The sequence below is a fragment of the Rhineura floridana genome, chromosome 7 (assembly GCF_030035675.1).
Source record: "Rhineura floridana isolate rRhiFlo1 chromosome 7, rRhiFlo1.hap2, whole genome shotgun sequence".
Taxonomy (NCBI): domain Eukaryota; kingdom Metazoa; phylum Chordata; class Lepidosauria; order Squamata; family Rhineuridae; genus Rhineura; species Rhineura floridana.
In genome coordinates, this window is record NC_084486.1 from 8,663,135 (window position 1) to 8,685,626 (window position 22,492).

Here is a 22,492-nt window from a genome sequence, read left to right on the forward strand (position 1 = left end):
TAGATAATCATGGCAGGGAAACAGCTCTTGATAGTCTCGCTTCCTTTGGAAATATGCTACTCTGACTGGAATGATAGACTGCTACTTTTCAACTGAGGGTGTGCCTACCATTCTCAGAACCCCACAGAATCATAATCTTTGCAGATTATGAAGGTCTGTAGCACACATAATAAGGGTTCCTTTACCCAGGGATATGGCGGAGATAAGTTCCAGGAGAAGCATACATTTCCTGGAATTCCTGGCATTTCACAAACGTTTCCAGGGCATCCTGAAGAGCAAGCCTATTCTCATCAAGGCAGATAACATTTTAGGCAAAGGCTACAAAAACAGTTCATTCAAGCCCTGCTGAAAGAAACACTATCACTCCTTGGTGTGATACAAGGGAACCAATGATCAGTAAAGGCACATTAAAACATTCCTTCAAATAGCTCATCTCTCCCACAGCTGTTTGTCATTAATAGAGTTCTGCAAACTCCCATTTCAACTTCTGGACATTGACTCTTAGGCATATTTTTTCTTGTAGTAGGAACTTCTGCTCATAAGGTTTGTGAGTTGGAGGATCTTTCTTCAGAAAAGGAGTTATCCATGTGAAAAAAGCATGAGGTCATTCTTTGCCCTGACCCTCCTTTTATTTCTCTCTATCCTCCATCTGCTAGTCCATGGTGTGAACTAGTGCCATACCCCAGATGTCTAAAGTGCTAAAGGTGCAGCATAGATAAGACAAAGCCTGTCCATAAGCACAGCACTTTGTTTCTTTCAGCCACTGTAGTTTAAAAAAAAAGTGTCAGTTCAGTCAGGTGACTGCAGGAATATATTTCCATGGTCTGCTCCCTTTCAAAACGGGAAAGAATCTCCATCTCCCAGCAGCATATATGTCAGGCACCAGTCTGGGCGTGCCCCCATACATTGACCAGGCATTACAAGGTAAACTCTCCTCATGGGAAACCACTTGTGGAAGAAGAGTTTTTTATTTTATTTTATTTATTTACTTATTACATTTATATCCTTCCTCCCTAAGGAGGCCAGGGCAGCAAAACAACAAATAATAAAAATACCTTGAAAAGAATTCCAATGCAACTGCATACTGGGAAAGATCTCTACTTAAAAGACTAGTTGGTTATGCTCACTCAGTCCTGAAGAGTTCAGAACTCAGTAGGATGTTTCTAGTTGTATCCCCCACCAGCGCACACGCTTCTGGTTCCAAAGGAGGACTTGTTTTGATCCAGAATACCCTCTTCTCTCCAGAGAGAAGAAAAGATTTATTGGTAAGCTCAAAATGTCATGTTCTCCTTCCTTTCTTTGGCTTCACTGTGGATATATAACGAAGGAGCTAATTATGAAAACCTATCAAATCCCCCCCCAATGTTGTGATTTTCGTATTGGTGTTTCATCAAATTTCACGCTGGGGTTTGTACTAGGTAAACTAATATTACCTCTTTTGACTTACCCTGTCTTCCTAACTTAATTATGTCATGGTGCCTGATTCTGCATCTATCTGTTAACTGCAGGCTGTTTCAGGAATGGGAGTAATGAATTGGCAGAAATGGTTTCTGAGCCATAAGCTTTTAGCTGCCTGGGTCATGTTCTCATGGAACAGTGCATATACATTTAATAAATAACAAATAAGCTCCCATCTCAGTTCCACATATGCTGCAACTATACATGAACTTTTTGCTTATTTGTACATTTTTTATTTCCTAATGTCAGTTGTATTTAAATTGTAGATTTATAGTAATTAGAAGGGAGAAACTGATTTCAAGCCACATGGAGAAACTGAAAACCAATCCACGCATCAATGAAGTAGATCCAGAAAGCTTGAGGTGGACCCCCCTTTTAGTTCCTAATACAGCAGTTTCTGAGGAAGAAAGAGAAGCTGAAAAAGAGGTAATAGCAGACACCCAAGTCTGGCAACTATATCCTGAACATTTAAGTGCATCTCCCTAAAACAACTGGCATAGCTTATTAAATGATATTGGTATGCCATAGCTGCACATACAGCAAGCCAGGCAATGGAACAGCATGCTCTTGATTTATGTATATATCTCCATTGTTTTGTATAGTGCTACATATCTCCATTGTTTTGTATAGTGCTACATAGACAGTAACATAAACAAAAGACAGATTCTTGCCCCAAGGAATTTCTGGTCTAAATTTAGACAGCAGTGGGGAGGTGAAGCAGCAGATGAGGGAGGCAGTGGGAACAAACTTGTGGAGATGAATTTGCGGCAATGTTAGGCTTCATTTCAGTTGGGAATGAAGACTAAGGGTTAAGCCAAAGGCCTCATGAAGGAAGTGAGTGTTGAGGGTGGGCCCTGAGGAGGGGAAAAAGAGAGAAAGAGGAGTGGCACCATGTGAAATTTGCATTGTGAATCTTCTAAGAAGGAGTTCTAGGCAGAGGAGCAGCAAGAAGAACGGGCAGGGTAGTCTAAGAGAGTAGAGAAGGAAGCTCAGCCATCATATAGAACTTTAAAGACAAGAACGAAGATTTAATTCTGGGTGTGGAAAGGAATGGGAAGCCTGTCATAATGGTTTGAACAATAAGAGAGGTGACCGTCTCAGAAGCAGAGTTTTGGATGAAAGTGAGATGATTGGAGTGTGATAAGGAAAGACCAGAAAGAAAGGGGATGCCTTGTCAAGGCATGAGGTGGCCAAGGTGAATCCCAGAATTTTAGCCAGAAGGACAGAGAGAGGGCTAGAGTTTCATTGTATCATTCGTTGTGAAGTGATATGGCTCTGGCGGGCTAAATGTGAGCAGCAGGGGGAGTTATCCAAGTTAAAGGCAAGGTTCTGTGCCTTGCTTCACAAGCATTGGGACTGAGCTATAAAAAGAGCAGTAGATCTATTTGAACAGGACAGTAAAATGGTATAAGCTAATAGGCTCCAGTAGCATCTGTTTGGAACAAATTCTTGAGAGAGAACTTGTAAACTTTGGAATTGGAATCTGGGTATAAAGCCTGAAAATACTGAAAGATCAACGTGGAATACTTTTGGTTTTCCCCCCACCCCTAAAGTGCTCTTACATGCATGGACTCCAGTCAGTTAAGTGCAGCGCTCAAAGACTTATAGTGCCAATCAATTCTTTTGTGTCTATGAAGTTGTTCAAAGTGATCCATGTCAGACGGCTTGTAATATAGTGCTAGAAGAACTGCAACCAATTTGGTGCTTCATTAATAGTGCTAAATACCCCATGAAATGCAATCTTATGGGATTTATTACCTTGGTTGTTTTAGAAGAGCCACTAGAATGAATGATGCTGAAATAGCTTTCAGCACTAATCAGGGCTGACTTATTGTAGCTTTTTTTTAAGCTGATATTTTGATGGCTGATTATTTTAACCTCTCTGCCCCTCAGGCTGAGCGACTGATGGAGCAGGCAAGCTGCTGGGAAAAAGAAGAACAAGGACTGTTTGCCGCAAAAGATAATAGGCAGTTGCCTGCAAAAGTGCAATCTAAAAACAAGTATCTGCGGCCTCCAGAGAGTGTAACAGGAGCAGCAGAACGAGGGCAGTCCACAGATCCACCAAAAGAAAGCAGTGGGGAGGAAGAGGAGGACGAAGAAGAAGAGGAAGACGAGGAGGATGTGGATGGACATCAGCAGAATTCTCCTCCAAGGCTGGCAAAACCACCGTTGATTGCTATGAAGCGAAAGGTCAGTTCTTCTAAAAAATTGGGCAGTCTAAAGATTATGTGTAATACTGGCCAGCCAGCAGAACGTTCTACATCTGATGCACTTTATAGGGATTGAGCCCTCCACCCAACGCATGTTCTAAATAAATCTGTTGGCAAGAACCTACCTCACAGAAGTCAAAACTTGCTGAAGAACCTGAGTACAAAGGAGAGGTGTGACCTGAGCCTCAAAAGGCAAAACCATTCCTTTGAGCCAATATTTTACTTAAGCAAACTGATTCTGAACACCCATTTCACAGAAGGCAAACTAATTAATTTCTCCAAATCACCCCTAAATTCATTTCTCTAAAATTAATGTATGCCTCAAAATGAATAGGAAGATCAAAAATTGTTACACTGTAATATAGTTACACTATAATATAGTTCTTCATTATAATAAACCAGTTCCCCTGAAATTGGTGCCAACAAGAACTTTCTTTCTAAGCTTTGTAGCCATGGGGAAGGGGGAGTGTCACATTTAAAATTAATTCAATAGCTACTAAACTATGGACTCCAAAAAGTGATGTATGTATCTTTAATGTAGCTTTAGTAGGCTTTCAATATTTACAAAAGGTCTTGCCAACCTTTCTGGACTGGCAGAGCACACTTCAAATTTTGAGAGGGTGCTGAGGGTGCCAGTCACAAAATGAGTGCCATGGGGGCATGGTATAACACAAATTAGAGTGCCGTCATTGCTACTTCTCTGTCCTCACTACACCCCCCTCCTGGGGCAACCTCGGATCCTCCAGGTCATGAAGCCAGTGTGGTGTAGTGGTTAGAGTATTTGACCTAGGACTTTAGAGACTAGGGTTCAAATCCCCACTCAGCCATGAAACTCACTGGGTGACTGCCTCTCAGCCTAAACTACCTCACAGGGTTGTTGTGGGGAGTGAATGACTTAATGAATGAATTGTTTTATTACGGTCACAGACCAGATATTAAAAAGAAAACAGCAAGAAAGATTAAAACATTTAAAAAACAATACTACCGAAATTCCTACAATCCATGAATAATTCTTTAAAAAGCGGACTGACAGGGAGTAAATGAGGAAGGGGAGGACTGTATATATATGCCACCCTGAGCTTCTTAGAGAAAAGGTGGGATATAAATGCAATTAATTATAATAAATAATAATAGGAAATCTGCTATGTCCTGTTGGTCCTGATTGTGGAGATAACAGCTGTTAAAGGCACAAGAACCCTGTTTTCCCCAATGTCAATCCTAAACCAAAGCCCGGACTGTCATTCTGGACCCATTGACCTGGGAGTAAGGCCCAGTATATACCATTGTACTATATGTAAACTATATAGTGAATTCTTACTGAATGGTCATCAGTTCCTACATAGCAGGAGACATGCCCAAGCCTCTTCGCAAAGTTTTCATATTTTGCATTTGCCATTTGAGGGGGTTCTTTAACATTCACCTGCACTTAATGTGTAGTAGTATTTGTAGAAAATAAGTTGTAAGGAGTACCCGATCTCAGACAAACCCACCACAAGAAAGATGCATCTTGATTCCTAAGAAAAAAAGAAGGGCAAACTACAGAAATCCCAAGGACTACTGGATAAGATAGAAACAGCAAAAGTATACTGAAGGGGAGGGGAAAATAGACTGTTTAGTACTACAGGCGTTCCTGTTGTCTGGTGCCCAAACAACTCCCCTATCAAGCACAGTTCTGATTTCATTCATTGGCTAAAAACAGTGACAGGTGGGAGCAGCCAGGCTGGCTCATTTCACAGAAATCTCTTAGAAGGGTGCCTGCACATTTGCACTTTCTTTTGTGGAGGGCTAGAGACTTCCTTTTTTTAAATGAAAATTCAGAATCTGGGGGCCCTGCCTGAGGGCATCTATGAAGACCTTCACAGGCCCCGGGTCAGTGACCCTCAACTTACAGTATTTCAAGAATTTTCACTGTGAATCTTCAGATTATATTTCATTTCTGACTTTTATGTATAATCTAAATTATAGCTACAACTGCAATCAAATGTATTATAAAAGCACAATGAAGCTATGGTGATAATTGTTTTGGCACCAATAGATGGAGTTGCCTTAGTCCAAATTAGTCTAGATTCAAAGTGCTGGTTTTGACCTATAAAGCCCTACACGGCATGGGACCGCAATACCTGGTGGAACGCCTCTCCCAATATGAACCTACCCGTACACTACGCTCAACATCTAAGGCCCTCCTCCGAGTACCATCCCATCGAGAGGCTCAGAGGGTGATGACTAGAACCAGGGCCTTTTCAGTAGTGGCCCCCGAACTGTGGAACAGTCTCCCCGATGAGGTGCGCCTGGCGCCGACGCTACTATCTTTTCGGCGCCAGGTGAAAACCTTTTTATACTCCCAGGCATTTTAAAGTGTATTTTAAACAGCATTTCCGTATTTTGGATGTTGTTTGGTTCGTTATTGTTTGTTTGTTTTGTTTTTTTGATTTATTGTATTTATATATTGTGCTTGTTTTTATCTTTTTGTACACCATCCAGAGAGCCTTCGGGCTTAGGGCGGTATATAAATTAAACTAACTAACTAAATAAATAAAATAAATGGTTTCCCACTGTGGTAAGCATTGGTATTGGTGTTCTTATAAAGTGTATGCAGGAGATGTTAACACTTCACAGCAGCTCCCCAAGCACATCAGAGCTGTTTCTGAGGTTTTTGAGGGAATGACAGAGATTGAGATTCAAATGTAGTAAAGGGGAATGTATGTAGAAGAGTTGGCCGGGACAGAGCCAGTAACATTTGATCTGTCAAGTAGACTAGACTGCCATGAGCATCCATCACAAAATTTGGTGGGTTTAGCAAAAAGGATGCTGTTTCTTTTGCCCACCTTTCACATTTTTTAACATTATTTTTAGAGACCTTTCATATTGAAAAAGAAACGGGGTCGTAAACGCAGAAAGATTAATAGCAGTGTTACAACAGAGACCATTTCAGAGACCACAGAAGTTCTCGATGAGCCCTTCGATAACTTGGAAGAAGAGCATCCCATGACGCAGCTGGAACCTACTTGTGAAATAGATGGGGAAGATGATGAATTAAAGCCTGGTATTGAAGAAGCGTTCCAGCGTCACTCTGAGGAGAAGGAAGAAAAAGAGGAAGAGGAGCAGGAGAAAGACAATCATTGTTACCAAAATGATACTCCATGCAGAGGTAAGTGCAAAATAGATTTAGTCTGCAGTTCTATGTAGGTAGAACTGGGAGTAAACCCCACTGAACTTGGTTCAACTTGCTTCTCACATGCACAGGGTTAGGTTAGTGCCTTCCCTTACCTTTCATAGGCTGTTTTTACTTAAGTTGAAAGGATTCAGATTTGCAATAACTTTGATATCATTTGTTGGAGTATGCTTTACAGCTGGTTATTTAAACTGTGAAACCCTTTTGACAAATGATTGCTGTGTCTTTTCCTTTTTTTTGAAATGCTGGATAGTTTATTAATTTTTATTTTTCTTACACTTTTTTTAGCGAATTTAATCAGCAAGGTTCCTTTTAGTATTCTGTAACCAATTTTTCAAAATTTTGTTTCAGTTGAAGAATGACCAGTCCTACCAATTCAGAATAAAACAATTCTCCTTCATTGGATTGGAGGATATCTAACCCAATTCTTTTGCTTTGGGGCTTTTGCTGTAGTGCTCTCTTTAGCACAACAGTTGAATGGGCTGCCTTCCCCCTGCCCTTTCCTTTGGGCCTCCCTTTAGTCTGTTCCCCTGTCTTCTCCAGACTTGTTACTCTCCTTCCTTCCCTGACCGCTATGTGCAGGGGAGTAGAAATTACAAGAGAGGAACAACCACATACCAGCAGCCTTCTCTGACCACGTAAGATGACAGTGTGATTGGGGTACAGTGAACATTCATACTGAAGCTCATTCAGTGGCCGTTTAAAACAGCAGATCATGAATTTCAACAGAGGAGTAGATTGATTCGGAAGAATGTGATACAGCCATTCTGAAGGACTTCCTGTAGAGGGCCCCCAGAAATCACAAGATGGTGATTGATAGTCTTCCTCTTGATTCTACAGCCTCTGGAGTGTGCTCAAATGACTGTGCAATAATTTCTTTACTGCAGTTGTCCGGTTTCTTTCAGCCGGTATAGTGTCTCCCCATCTCATTGTAGTCATAGACACTCACCTAGAGAAGCTGCTCCTTCCCCAAGTATAGGCAGCTACAGATTATGCAGGCTGCCATGCAGGTGCAGGTATCTCTCAATGCATAGATGATGTTCCTAGTATGACTTTAGGGTTCAATGACTGAGTAATAAAGAGAGTTCCCTGGGCCTGATTCCACTCTAGGGCTTTATAGTAGCTTGTCTTATCTCACCAGGAGGGCCTCATGTGCAGGAATCCCTTTACATCAGGAGTGCGGAACCCAGATACGGTATTTCTGAACTCAGTTCCCATCATCGCTCACTATTGTCCATAGTGGCTGGGGCTGATGGGAGTTGGAGTCCAAGAACATCTGGAGGGCCACAGGTTCCCCATATATATGCTCTACATGCTTGTCTCTCTATGCCCATGTGAGGGTCTTGGTTGGTGGATCAGGTAGTGCCATCTTTTCATAAATTGCTCTTTTCAAGTTCCCAGCAGATCCGTGCCACCATGGATATGAGCCTCTCCTTTTAAGGAAACAATTGCCAGGCATTTTCTGCAGGAGGTCTGTAGTTTGCAAGGGCAGGCTACCCATAACATTGATTGGCTTGTTCTTCAAACCACAGGCTTATCCTTTCTACCTTCAGCTACAGATCTGAGAGCTGTCCTTTTCTTGCAGTCTATTTCAGTGTATAAAAGGGGGAATGCTAATAAGATGATAGAATACAACCCCTTAAAAATTACAACAAATAACAAGAATATAACATACATGCATCTATTGTGGACTTGTCCAATAGCACAAACCTTTTTGGAACAGAATATTTAGAGAAACAAGTGTAAATTACCAGTAAAAGAATTGTATTATGACCAATTAGCTTGCTTAAATATTCCAGATGGAGAATAAATAAGATAACATATAAAGAATGTATATGTTAAATAGTAACTGCTTACCAGACATTGGAGAAACAGCCTAAGAAATATATATTGAAGCGTGGTTCCAAAAGTTAGGGCATATAGCATTGGCTGAAAAACCTGCCTCTCAACTACAGTGTTTAAGAAATTAAAGAAAACAACACTTTTACGATATGCCAAAAATTGTTTACTGTAAAAAATTGTTTACTACAAATTAATTGGGAAGCCCTGTACCACATTCTTGTCTTAAACTATGGAAAAAGCATAAGATAAAATATAGATTGACTTCAGTCAATGAAACAAAGACCCATTTGCACAAGAACATCATGGACAATTATTTCATGGCCTATGTATGAACCTTCAAAAGAAGAAATAATAGTTCATAGATTGTGTATTTATTAAATGCTGAAATGGAAATAACATTTGGGTACAAAATCTGACAACAACATATGTGATCTTGTTCTCGATCACAACGTATGTGATCTTGTTCAGCAACTGATGGGATGGGAAGCACTGCTGTTCAATATCTTCTCCAGGATATTCACTTCCATTAAAGGAGACTGAACTTTGCTCTTGATTGGAATACTGCTTTTCACTTGGAGTGGAACATATCTTGTTCCACCCAGAGCTTGGAAAAGTTACTTTTTTGAACTACAACTCCCATCAGCCCAATCCAGTGGCCATGCTGGCTGGGGCTGTTAGGAGTTGTAGTTTAAAAAAGTAACTTTTCCAAGCTCTGGTTCCACCATTGTGATTTGTGTAGAGGGGTTTTTTTTCTTCATGGCTCGCATCAGGCTTACACATCAGAAGATGCTTCTGTTTTTCTCTTCAGTACTTTCCAGTTTTTTTCTTCCTCTTTAAAGATGCATATAATACAATTTTCACAATTTCCCCCTTTGTAGCACCTGTGTTAAAGGACTCTGCTGCCACCCACCCCCACCCCCTGGAGGTTTTTCCAACTACAGCATGTCACAAGCTGGAAGGGAAACTTTCCACAGGAAAAGTCAGGAAGTATGACTGAACAGCCCTGGTGGTTAGTCCACTGTTCCAATCTGTATCTATAAAAGACCAGGTTGTGCATAGCATAGATGGTCCATCTGTTCTGCCAAACATTTCAAGTACTCTGCTAAAATGTTTGTTCATCTAAAGAGCGTGTTCGATCATCTATTATCTGTGAGAGCTGCTGAAATTTCACAACTGCAGTAGATGATTGGCCCTTACACATATCTATCTTATCTAATCTATTTTATGTAGAGAGTGATGGGTTTTTACAATTTTTTTCATGCTAACCAGGAACTCTTTCATACTGGCTCTATCTCATCCATCATCCTGATGCCTTCCAGCTGTTTTGAATTATAAGTGGTTGGGGCTGATGGGAGTTGTAGTCTGAAACAGCTTAAGCGTACGAGGTTGCCCTAATTTATTAGGGCTTCATCATATTGGATATTTTTCTCTATAGAGATAACCTCTGTGTAGAAAGAAGCAAGCACAGTACCATGGATGCTGAGCAGGCTACACATGCACTGTTGCCTGATCTGTAAACTCATGGCAAAACAAACTCATACTTCACTTGATATGCAGTGTTTATTTTTCCTGTATGGAAATTATATTTGCTAAAAAGTGCACTCAGATTTGTTTAAGTATTCCTGTTTGAAAATTCCTCTTCAGTTTAATAATATTGCTTAGCTTTTAAGTTTAATGCTAAAATGTCAAGTGATTGTAAGATGTTTGTAAGAACAGACGATACAAAGAACTGTATTTTCTAAAACCAGATCAATTCTCCTTTCCTGTGTCTATAAATAGAGTATTGGAAATATTTCTATTACTAGCATTCTAGATTAAAGTGACAAGTGTATAGTGATGTGTTGTACAGTTTAATGCCTAGTTCAGCCTGTCCTCTGAATGTTGGATATAAAATTAGGCTGAAGGTTATTCTGTATTACATGCTTGTTATAGTTTGCTAACTTTGAAGGTGGGTTTTCCACATGCTAAACAGAATGACAATTAGGGCCAGTTTTGATAGTGTTCTTCCTCCATGGGGAACATCTTAGAACAATACAGGAATACCCCGCTATACGGACCTTCACTTTACGGACACTCCCCAGTACGGACATCCTTACAGTAGCACCATTTCCCTGTTTACGTACTTGGCTTCGCAAGAACGGACACTTAACCTTTGGTTGTGGCCTGTTCTTTCGGTGGGGGGTGGAAAGAGACGTGACCGCAAATCAGCTGGGAGGCATGATTGCGATCAGCTGATAGGCGCGGCAGCGCAGCAGCAGAGGCTTTAGCGTGGGGCTTTGAGGCTCCGCGTGAAGGAGAAGTGGCACAGTGGCGGCGCAAGTGAAAAAAGGCAGTGCTTCACGTTAAGTACATTTTCGGTTTACGTACTCGCTCTGGACCCATTGCTTATGTTAATGCGGGGTATTCCTGTACATGTGCATAATGTTGGTTGAAAATCCATGTGGATTGAGTTGAAGGAGGCAGGAATTGCTGAATGTTGTGGTCTTAGACAATGTGTTTTTCGTTATAGTCCAATTGGTTCTATGCTGCACAGAGTTCTTATAATTATGTTGTTTTTTCTTTATCTTCCATTTTCCAACATGTATTCTGTGCTCTACAAAGCGCAGAAGTGCAAGTAATGTGAAACATTGACACAAATACGTTCGTGTATTGAGCTTACTGCTTAAAGGTGTTTTACAGCAGTTGCTAACTATTTTTCAACATGGCAGTTCAGGCTTATTTTTCACACTCACATTTCTGGCTATGTTTTCTTAAAGCAAATGTCAGGAAGGATGTTCATCATTTGCAATTTTGGAATATTTCAAGGTGGCTGAGAGTTAGGCAGACATGCAAACCTCAGAGGCGCTAGCTGAAAGTCAGTTGGCCAGATATCTATATCTGAAATGCATCTGACCAGTCACAAGTACAAATTATACTCATCTTTTGAATGTCTTACGTATGTGCATTCAGTGATACAACTAGACCAAAAAACCCCACCCTTCCATCATGTGATCTCTTTGCAATTTAAAATTCTTTGGGTGGATTTGATTAGTTTACAGGATGGTAATGAATGTAACTACATATAAATGAAACTGCTACTACAACTACATTTTTTTTTTAAAAAAAACCTTACATTTTTATAATCTGTAACCTCTCTTCCATTGTACTTCCCTCTTTTTATTTTTTCTGCTTCGTTGTTCACTTTCTAAAAAAAAATCTTAACAAAAAACATAATTGGAAGAAGGGTGATGGAATGTGCACTCGTCCAAGTATTAAATGAATTGTATGCCTTCCCATCATCTGGGTGTTTACATCAACTGACTAGAATGCAAGCAGCTAAAATGAGATAAATGTTCCGTAGTTATCCCTGTGTATGCATGTGTCATTTGCACTCTTGGTAATGGTAATATTCGTGGACTGCTTTTCTATTGAAATCATAATCAACAGTGGTGTGTACATATTTTCTTTGAAGAGGCTTTTATAAACCAGTTATAAATAACTTGATTAACTTTTCCTTTTCTCATCCCCCCTTCTCTGTACCCAACAGTTAATGCAGAAGAGGATGTGGCCATCCTGGAAGATGATGATAAAGACAATCCTGAACCTATGATATGTAAACAAGGATGGTCTAAAGGAATGAAGCAGTGTCCATCCAAATGGAGACAAAACAAAGAGAGAAAACCAGGTTTTAAACTTAATTTGTACACTCCGCCTGAGACTCCTATGGAACCTGACTCTCAGGTGATGGGAGAAGAATCAAAAGAGATGGTTGAGAATGACCCATGCCAGGCTTCTGCTGTTACAGAGGAGATTAAAACCACTGAAACCATTTTTCCACATGAGGATGAGGCAACAGATTCAGTATCTGAGTATCTGGAGCTACCCAAAACAGAGAAAACAGAAAATGATTTAGCAGAAGTAGGAGAAAACAGCATACTAGAAGAAGTGGAAAGTGCAAACCATGTTAAGGACCAGCAAGAGGAAGCAGAAATGGAGAAAGATGAGCCTGAACCTTTAGAAGAGCAGGAGGAGGAGGAGGAGGAGGAGGAACAGTCTCACAATGAGGATCATGATGCTGATGATGAGGATGAGAGCCACATGGGTTCAACAGGAGTGGAAACTCAGGAGGCAGTGCCTGCAGAAGCTCTCAAGCAAGTACTGGAGAATCAGGAGTCTTTTTTAGACCCAAATGAACAGGATGGAAAATCAAATCAGGAAGACTTAGTGGACTGTGTAGCTGACCTTGCAGCTGAGTGTGATAATGAGCATAAAGAGCGTCCTGCTGTTTCAGAGCCTGTACCTGAGTCGGGTGATGAAAATACAGAAAATCAAAATCAAACTGACAGTAATGAACTAAATTCTGCATTCAAGGACACAAATGCTGAAACCTTGGAGATAGACTCTGAGACAGTTCAGGCAGTAAAGTCTCTAACACAGGAAACGACGACAGAACAGGAAGATGCATTCCAGGATTGTGTAGAGACTCAAGAGGCATGTCGAAGCCTGCAGACTTATACCAATACTGACCAAAGCCCACAGATGACCACATTGGATGACTGCCAGCAGTCTGATCACAGTAGCCCTGTCTCATCTGTCCAGTCTCATCCCAGCCAGTCAGTTCGTTCTGTTAATAGCCCAAATGTGCCTCCATTAGAAACCAGTTATGCTCAAATCAGCCCTGATCAAAGTGCCATCTCCGTGTCATCTTTACAAAACATGGAAACCAGTCCTATGATGGATGTTCCTTCTGTTTCTGACCATTCACAGCAGGTTGTTGATAGTGGATTTAGTGACCTGGGTAGCATTGAGAGCACAACAGAGAACTATGAAAACCCAAGCAGCTATGATTCCACCATGGGCAACAGCATATGTGGAAACAACAACTCACAAAACAGCTGTTCGTATAGCAATCTGACATCTAGTAACATGACCCAGAGTAGTTGTGCAGTAACCCAGCAGATGTCTAATGTGAATGGAAGCTGCAGCATGATGCAGAACACCAGCATCAACTCACCTCCTCCTTGCAATGTGAAATCTCCTCAAGGCTGTGTTGTTGAAAGGCCTCCAAGCAGCAACCAGCAGCTTCCTCAATGTAGTATGGCTGCTAACTTCAGCCCACCTATGCAGTTAAATGAAATCACAGAGACTGGCAATGCCAACATCGGCTTGTATGAAAGAATGGGTCAAAGTGAGTTTACAGCAGGGCATTATCCACAACCATCTGCCACCTTCAGCCTTGCCAAACTGCAACAGTTAACGAACACACTTATGGACCATTCATTGCCTTACAGCCATTCAGCTGCTGTCACTTCCTATGCAAATAGTGCCTCTTTGTCTACTTCTCTTAGTAGCACAGGACTTGTTCAGCTCTCTCAGTCTCCTCATCCAGTTCCAGGAGGCGGCCAAGTCCAGGCTACAATGACTCCACCCCCTAATCTCACTCCTCCTCCCATGAATTTGCCTCCTCCCCTTTTGCAGCGCAACATGGCCACATCCAATATTGGCCTATCCCATGCCCAAAGACTGCAAACACAGATGCCTGGCAAAGGCCATGTTTCAGTTAGAACTAAGTCAGCACCTTTGCCACCAGCTGCAACGGCTCACCAGCCACAGATCTATGGGCGAGCCTCACAGTCTGTGGCCATGCAGGGGCCAGCACGCACCTTAACCATGCAGCGTGGCATGAACATGAGTGTGAACTTGATGCCAGCTCCAGCTTACAATGTCAATTCTGTAAACATGAATATGAATACCCTTAATGCTATGAATGGATATAGTATGTCCCAAACTATGATGAATGGAGGCTATCACACAAATCATGGTTATATGAATCAAACAGCCCAGTACCCTATGCAGATGCAAATGGGAATGATGGGAAGCCAGCCATATGCACAACAGTCAATGCAGACTACCCCCCACAGCAACATGATGTATACTCCACCAGCACATCATGGCTATATGAATACTGGCATGTCTAAACAGTCTTTGAATAGCTCTTATATGCGTAGGTAGGATTTTGGAGGGGGGGAGAGAAGGTTGACATACCAAACTGGCATGCCAGAATTTGACCGGCACAAAAACATGTCCTTTTGGAGAATACGATTTCAAAACCAGCAATTGGTGTGAACGCAAAAACATTTGTTGGCACCATTTTTAAAAAAAACTGTATGCAGCAGAAGGCCTTATATAAATGTATTCTCATTTTATTCTTATTTGTTTTGTAATTTTGCTTTGTTTGCAATTTTTTGTGTAATTGAAGTTCTGTGGCAACAAAGAACTTCCTCATTGTACTGCAAATACACAAAACAAGCTGATGGTTCACAGCCATTTTTTATGTGCCTGTTCCCATTTGAAATGTGGATCATAGTTTTGGAGTATATTGGATGTTGTGCTGGACTGTGAGCTTTCCTCCTGTTCTGTCCTTCCCTGCCCTATCTTCTCCGCCATGTAAATGCCTTTTTGCATTGCATTCATGGACTATTTTGTTCCTCAAGGTGACATTTTCGCATGCCGCTAATGTCTTTGTTAGTGACAGTGCGTTTTGTAGTACTGTACAAGTGTTGTGCTTAACAGTAAGCCATTTCTTTATTTGTGTTTCTTTTCTCCTTGATTAGGTTACCCTAGTTTAAGGGGTTAAAAATTATATTTTTGTTAATTATATTTTTAAAATCTTGTTTTTAAAAAGCTGTGAAAGTTATTCCAATGTTGATTAGTTCAGACATTTTGAGTGCAATCCACTGGGAAATTCCTGTGTGTTGCCTGTGCTCTTGGACAAATATGACAGATTTCTGTGGGGCTGGCACAGACGAGTGTCCTGATGGATTGCACCCTCGATTGGTAAATATTTGATGTAAAAATGAGCCCTCTTTCTGTCTGGTGACAGATTTTTTTTCCCCTCCAAAGAAGGAAAAAAGGCAGCTTCCTGTTCCGTTTTTGTTTTGTTCTTTTAAATGCAAACCTTATTGATTGACGCATATCAGTGTTTATCAAGTTTTTGAAACATTTTCATGTATGTCCAGATACTTGGCAGGATTTTAAAAAAAGTGAATTTGGTGTAAAGTTGCTATTTTATGGAAATGCCTCTAACTTTACATTTTCATTCCATCTGTAGATTTTTCTATCTTTATAAAATATTGGAGTTATTTTTTAAGAAAAATAAACAGAGCAGTAGTGTGTGAATAGCTCAAATGAAGCTTGAAGCATGTAAAAAAAAACACAGAAGGTATTTGTGTCTGTTTATATGGCTTCCTTTTTTTGTAGCCTTTGTACCTGTACAGAGTGACTGTAAGGGCCAAAAAGTGGCTTGATTCATGTATAAAACTAGACCCAGTGACATTCTCTTGTATTTATGTTACCTTTTTAGTCAGTCACTTAAATAAAGCAAAGACAAGCTGTACATTTTAACATAAAATAAATTATGATGAGCCATTTTTAGCCTCTTGTGCTCTTGTCCTGGTCTGATGTCCATGGAGACTAATGAACCTTATTGTCGTTTCCTCTTGGTTGAAGGGTGTGGCTCACAGTGCAGGGAATCTTTGCCTAATGTAGCTTATTGATCAGAATAGTTGACTTAAATTTAAAGACAGCAGTAAACTTGCATTTCCTGACTTGGCTAAATATTTGTCTCCTTTTCCATGCATATTGCTTTAAATGGAAAAGAGTGGTAATTCAAAAAAGTTATTAAGCACATATGTTGTCAGGTCTGGCAAGTTGTATAGAACACAATATATCAGGAGGTCCTTAGTCTGTCCCATAGATCCTGGGGGACCCAGTCTCACCAGTCAAGATACTGGTGCACCCCTCATAGGCAAGGGATTATTCCATAATAGCTATGAACTTTTCTCAGGTGATTCACAGTCCACTGGATTATTTGCAATCCAACAAGTTAGGTAGGATGGGTGTGCTCTCTGAATGGTCAGGTATATAGCTACTCTGTGGGCATGAAGGTGTCCTTGCTGATATGGAGTCAGACCTGCTTTCCTCTTCTTTTGCTCCCTCTCTGGCTTTAATCCTTGGTTGTGGGTATGTGCTGAAGCTGCCCAACCCAGGTGCAGGCAGAGCTGCTGCTAATCCTGAGCATTGTGTTGTCTCCCAGTTGCTAAGGGTAAATTAAGATTTATAGAGATATTGAAAACATGCTTTGGAAAGCCCACTAGAACTGACTGTCAGGTAATATGTATGTGACGGGCTTTGTGTACCTTTGCCTTGTGGCTCAGCAGTTTCATCGGACTTGTGTGCTGTTGTAATAACTGCAGGTTATACAAAGCTAGTGGGCCACAGTTGGTTCTTGTGGCTTCCTGATAGTTGGCTCAAGACAGAAGTGCTTTTGTTCTCCCCATATTCCGATCATGTGCTTTGAAGGAAGAGGGGGCTGAGCATTAATATAACCAGTGGGCAAAAGGGATCTCCTGGGAACTTAGAATTAAGTGTAGACAGAAGACTAATTTTAAAATAAAGAGAAGAGGGAATCAGTGGGAGTAGACAAGAAGAATTGTCCTGCCCAGAGTCCGAGTGACGAGACAGAGACGAGACTTGAATTAATTCTTGTTTTATTAGAGTAACGGTTACATCAAAAGCAGTGTGCTTCATAGACCTCTCTATGCTGACTCACTACTGTCCCTAACTAGACTACCTAAGCTTGCTCTGCAGCGTGTGGAGTAAGTTGACTCAGCACCCCAATCGGGGGTGCAGCCTTAAATAAGAAAGGTCTTTGCCCGTAATCTCTGACTCCTTCGAGGTTCCACCTTCTGACCGACCTGCTTCTCATGGCGTCTTAAACGGGGCAAGCGGGGGCAAGCCTCTGCCTACTCATCTGACAGGGTGGGCTTACTAGGTGCCGGCTCGACTTCAGGGGGCGGGGAACCCGCTGGCGGGGAAGCGTTTGAAGTGCCAGGTGGGGAGTCCTGGGGGAGGGGGAGTTGGCACACGCGCAAAGTCATCCCCCAGCGGCTCAGTTGGGGTGCTTGTAGGTGGAGCGAGCTCTGCGTTGTCAGGAGGACCGTCCGTGGGAACTGGGGGGCTGTCGACTTCACCCCCTCCCTCAATGCCCTCGGAAACCTCATCCACCTCTGGCTCCTCTCCCAGATCTATCTGGGGAGGCTGGGGCTTGACCGACTCCTCTCCCTGCTCCTGGGGGAGTTGGGGCTCAACAAGAATTTTCTCACAAGGTAAAGAAAAAGTTAAAATGTCAGTTGCTTTGTCTTGAGCCCAAATACGAAAAGATTTCTCTTTGGTTTAGGAGATTTTCCCCTTCTTTTTCTAGCTGTCTGCTAAATTGTAGTCTATATTTAATTGTTCCAAAGGTCTAGCAATTATCTTGTCTTTCAACCAAGATTTCTTTGGTAGAGGTTTGTGATGCTGAACGCAGGAGTCAAAGATCAATGTGAGTGTTGCAGCCTGACTATATGTTCAGGAGCGTCAGGTTGAGAAACCTTAAAGTAGTTTTACACTCTGTCAAACTCCTGTGGCTTTTTCACACATTATGTAGAGGCAACTACAGGTTTGCTTCAAGTATTCAATCAACATGGGACTGCAGGCAATCACAGTTCCTTGATGAAGGTACCTGTAAGATTTGTTGTTGTTGTTATGTGCCTTCAAGTCAATTACGACTTATGGCAACCCTATGAATCAGCGACCTCCAAGAGCATCTGTCATGAACCACCCTGTTCAGATCTTGTAAGTTCAGGTCTGCGGCTTCCTTTATGGAATCAATCCATCTCTTGTTTGGTCTTCCTCTTTTTCTACTCCCTTCTGTTTTTCCCAGCATTATTGTTGTTTTTTATGCATTTACACGTCACAATTTTAGGTATCAATTTAAAATATCCTAGATGTGTCCATTAAAAAAATGTATGAAATAGTCCTTGGTCAAATCAATGTATAAAGTAGTGCTCAAGATTGTTTTTTCCTAAATCTTTATTTTTCTTGAAATCTTTTGTGTTGGCCTGTTTTATGCAAAGCTGTATTGGCCATCAGATTTAAAATGAGTACAGTAGGGGCCCACTTTTCGGCAGCCTGCTTTTTGGCGTTCCGCTAATATGGCGACTTTCAATTAGAGTTAAGGCCCCACTCATACGGCGCTTGTTCCGCTTTTACGGCATTTTTCAGGCATTGGGTGCCATTCTATTGAATGAGCTCTGCTTTTCAGCGGGTTTCACTTTTAGGCAGGGGTCTGGAACGTGACCCGCCGTATGTGTGGGGCCCTACTGTAGATGAAAGTTTTTGTTGCAATAAAAATCCCATAAAACACAGTGGTGCATAAGAGCTCAAAGATTCCAAGGACAAATCTGGCTGTTGTTACGAAAAATGGGTGGGAAATAAATGTATGTGTAATTGATGTTGAAATACGAGGAAAGACGTTGCCTTGGCAAAAGTCTGAGATGTCCCTGTTTTGTCAGGCTTGGACACTGGCCAGTAGCAAAAGTATTTCAATAAAGGAATCCAGCAACTAGATCATGCTTCTTTTTTAACTCCATTTTATTGGCTATATCCCATGGCCTTGATGTGAGCCTTCGTAATATCCTGCGTTATCCCCGTTGCTACCAGCACAGGGCCCTTATATTGCACAGATAGGTCCTTTACTATCAACTGGACTTACTTCATTTACAGAAGAGGGAAATTGATGTTTCCACCTATAATAATATCCCAGAATGAAAGGTCACTGAAAAGTGTGGAACATCATGAATACAGGTAGTGCCCATGTTCGCAGCCACCTGTTAAAGGTCCCTCATTTTCCTGCCCTTGTACAAGCATTTACAATGGAGTAAATGAATTGCTCAGCCTGCTGACAGTTAAATAGCACTGAAGCACAGTTTAGTACTTTTTGATTAATACACACCAATGTAAAGCCCTGTAAAGGACATGAACAGCTTTTAAAGAGGGCCTGAAATATTTGTGGTGCAGAAAGAGTTGTACACACTGAGAAAAAAATGAAGACTCTGTTCACATACACAAAGCATTCTGCAACATACCTGTTGGGAAGGTCACTGCATCCTAGAGGACCTCTGAATGACCAGCTGGGCTGGCTTTCCCATCCATCATGATTATGCAACTCACTATTATGAGTTCACAGTGCTTCAGGCAGCACCGGATCTAACTGAGATCTGGATATATATATATATAGAGAGAGAGAGTAGACTTTTGATGCAGGTAACAAATACATTTTGTGTCAATAGCAATATTCCTATTCTTTCCAGCATAGCCAGGTCAGAATACATGGTACATATAAAACATGTTTAAAAATAAATATACATTCTCTCTCTCTCTCTAAATTAGCAGAAGGGAAGGAGGGTGATCAGTGACTAAAGGTCACAAGGGAGAAAAAGCCTTGGTATGATGTGGGAAGCTCTTCCTGAAGAAGTGGGATAAGAGTGAAAGAGACTGGGCTTTATCCTAGCTGTCGCAAACCCTTCAGAGGATGTTGAGCTTGGATTTAGAAGAAGCTGTTTTGAGTGCTGGGATATGCTGATATTCTGGATTTATTTTGTGTGAAACTGCCAACCCTGCATATGGTTAGATAAGACCTCTGGAGCAGTGGTTGCCCAGATGGTTTTGTCTGAATCAGGGTTAGCCAAAATGGTACCCTCTGGATATTGTTTGACTAAAACTCTAATCATCTCTGAGCATTGGTCATACTGGCTGGGGCTGATGGAGGTTTGAGGGTAGTAGCCATTGATAGCCTTATAAGGATAAGGCTACTAGCCATTATAGGTATGCTCTCCCTCCACAGTTGGAAGCAGTATGCTTCTGGATAACAGTTGCTGGAAACTGCAGAAGGGAAGAGAACTCTTGTGCTCAGGTTTATGGGCTTCCTATGGGCAACTGGTTGGCCACTGTGAGAACAGGACACTGGACTAGATGGGTCATCGGCCTGATGCAGCAGGCCTTTCTTCTGTTCTTATGAGTTCAGCATCATCTGGAGGACACTACATTGGCTGCCACTGATCTAGATGCTTCACTGAAGGCTGAGAGTTAGAGGAGTGGTTAGAAATAGTAACAATACCTGGAATGTGTGTTGCTGGTGTTAGTGTTACCAGCAGCCACTTTGCCACACAGTATACACACTGTCTAGCAGAAACAGAGTTGAAGTCATCCACACTTAACAGTTGTGTATGTGACTTCAACACATGCACTTAGGCCTTCTTGGCTTCTTCAACTATGCATCTATTCCTGTTACCACTTTGAAGGCAATAGATGGATGTACTGTCTTTGCACTGGTCTATAAACTGGTACTCTGGAGAGAGAGGACATTGTGGCAACACCTTCATCATGCCCAAAGTGCTTCTTGAAAGAAGAGATTGCACTCTCCTATGTCCCTGTTGGGGTAGAGGCCCAGTTAGCATGAAGACTTGGGTGAACAGTTGAATTCAAACTTGTGATGGTGGACTTGCCTACTGACTGGTCCTTAAACAGATGAAGTCAGACAATACAGCCATAGCCCATTAAGCTCCTAGTTTGATGTTAAGATATATGCAAACCTGGCAATGCAGAGAGAAAGGGATATGCCAGAAGGCTTAAAAGCCTTTTCCCACAAAGGAAAAAGTGATCATTGCCAACTTGCACATGCTCATTTTGATCTATGCAAATTCAAAATAGTCCCATATTGTTTCTGAGGGTGAGATGAGAAAGAAATCCAGCTAGGAGACAGATGACCCAATTAGATCCATCTAAATCAGCTCTTCAACCCTACCAATGTATTGTGTGTGTATGTGTCTGTGCATAAAAATGCAGTAAAGCCTCCAAACCCACAAAATTAAAATATGACCACTTAGTTTCCAACAGCCAGTCTCTGTAAACCCCCAGTTAGTTCTTTCTGTCTGTGCACTGTAGATTGACTCTTTGGGTGACTGAATGCAAGGTCACCAGGTTTCATCACCAGCCCCCTCCTCTGTAAAAGAAAGCTCTGAAAACAGCATGAAAAAGCCATTCAGGTTCCCTGTTAAGGTTGCTTCAAAGTCCTCCTCCTATATCAGTGTATTTTTTGTGTGAAAATACAATTAAGGCATCTGAAGTGCTATGACTCCCCCCCCCCTGCCCCCAGCTTTACTTAGTAACAAATGATTCTCTTGGCATAATTATTTCAAGTTTTCCCAATTCTTTTTTAAACTACTTGTTTTCTAGAAAATAGGGGATGTTAGATCTCCGTGTCTGTGCTGGCCTCTCGGTTAGAGTCCATTCCATTTGTGGCATTTCTCCTCTCCAGGGCCAGCTTTATGTCCAGTTCTCTGAGCTGTTTCAGGAAGCCACGATTTGGGAGAATGCACCTGTGCTTGAGCACGTGATCGATGGCATCCACCACTGTCATGTTCTTGTAAATCATCAGATAAGCCAAGACTAAGGCAGCTGAGCGGCTGCGGCCCATGGCACAATGGACTAAAATCTTGTCTGTAGAAGTGAAGAAAAGAGATAGAGAAACTGTTCAGATTCTTTGTCACAGGCACTTCCTCATCAATTTTTGGTGAATTGATGTTGGGCAAATCCTATTTAGTATTCTATTACTGCTTTAAAGTTAGCTGAAATCAGCCTCAGGGTTGGGCTAACTTGAGACATCAGTTCTGCCTAGGACAGATACATGTTGATACCTGTTCTGAGTAAACGTGCATAGGATGAGGCTGGAAATTTCAGTGGTGATTTTTTTTTTAATTCCCACATTAGACCTTTTTTAATAGGTGGATGTATGACTGTCTCCTTATTTAGATCTTTTAAGGCTTCACTCTGATTCACAGATGCATAAAAATAAATGTTGTTGAACAAAGCAAGACTTGCTGCCAAGTAAACATCAACAGAATCAGGCTGCTTGTATTTCATGCAGTAAATAATAAATGAACCTCCAGTA

The 22,492-nt window shown here is 41.5% G+C and overlaps 2 protein-coding genes across 12 annotated transcripts in view; one reads left to right on the forward strand and one right to left on the reverse strand.

The window, feature by feature from the left end:
- Positions 1-16,079, forward strand: part of KAT6B (lysine acetyltransferase 6B) — a 214,908-nt gene extending 198,829 nt beyond the window's left edge. For all 10 annotated transcript variants that reach the window (XM_061634850.1, XM_061634852.1, XM_061634851.1 and 7 more), the window contains 4 exons: positions 1,725-1,884; positions 3,352-3,648; positions 6,522-6,816; positions 12,209-16,079. In XM_061634850.1, the coding sequence (XP_061490834.1) occupies positions 1,725-1,884; positions 3,352-3,648; positions 6,522-6,816; positions 12,209-14,673 (3,217 nt within the window). In that variant the 3' untranslated portion in view covers positions 14,674-16,079. The remainder of the gene's footprint in view (positions 1-1,724; positions 1,885-3,351; positions 3,649-6,521; positions 6,817-12,208) is intronic.
- Positions 16,080-19,116: 3,037 nt separating this feature from the next.
- DUSP29 (dual specificity phosphatase 29) overlaps positions 19,117-22,492 on the reverse strand; it is a 29,307-nt gene continuing 25,931 nt past the window's right edge. For both annotated transcript variants that reach the window (XM_061634858.1, XM_061634859.1), the window contains exon 4: positions 19,117-22,041. In XM_061634858.1, coding sequence (XP_061490842.1) covers positions 21,791-22,041 — 251 coding nt within the window. In that variant the 3' untranslated portion in view covers positions 19,117-21,790. The remainder of the gene's footprint in view (positions 22,042-22,492) is intronic.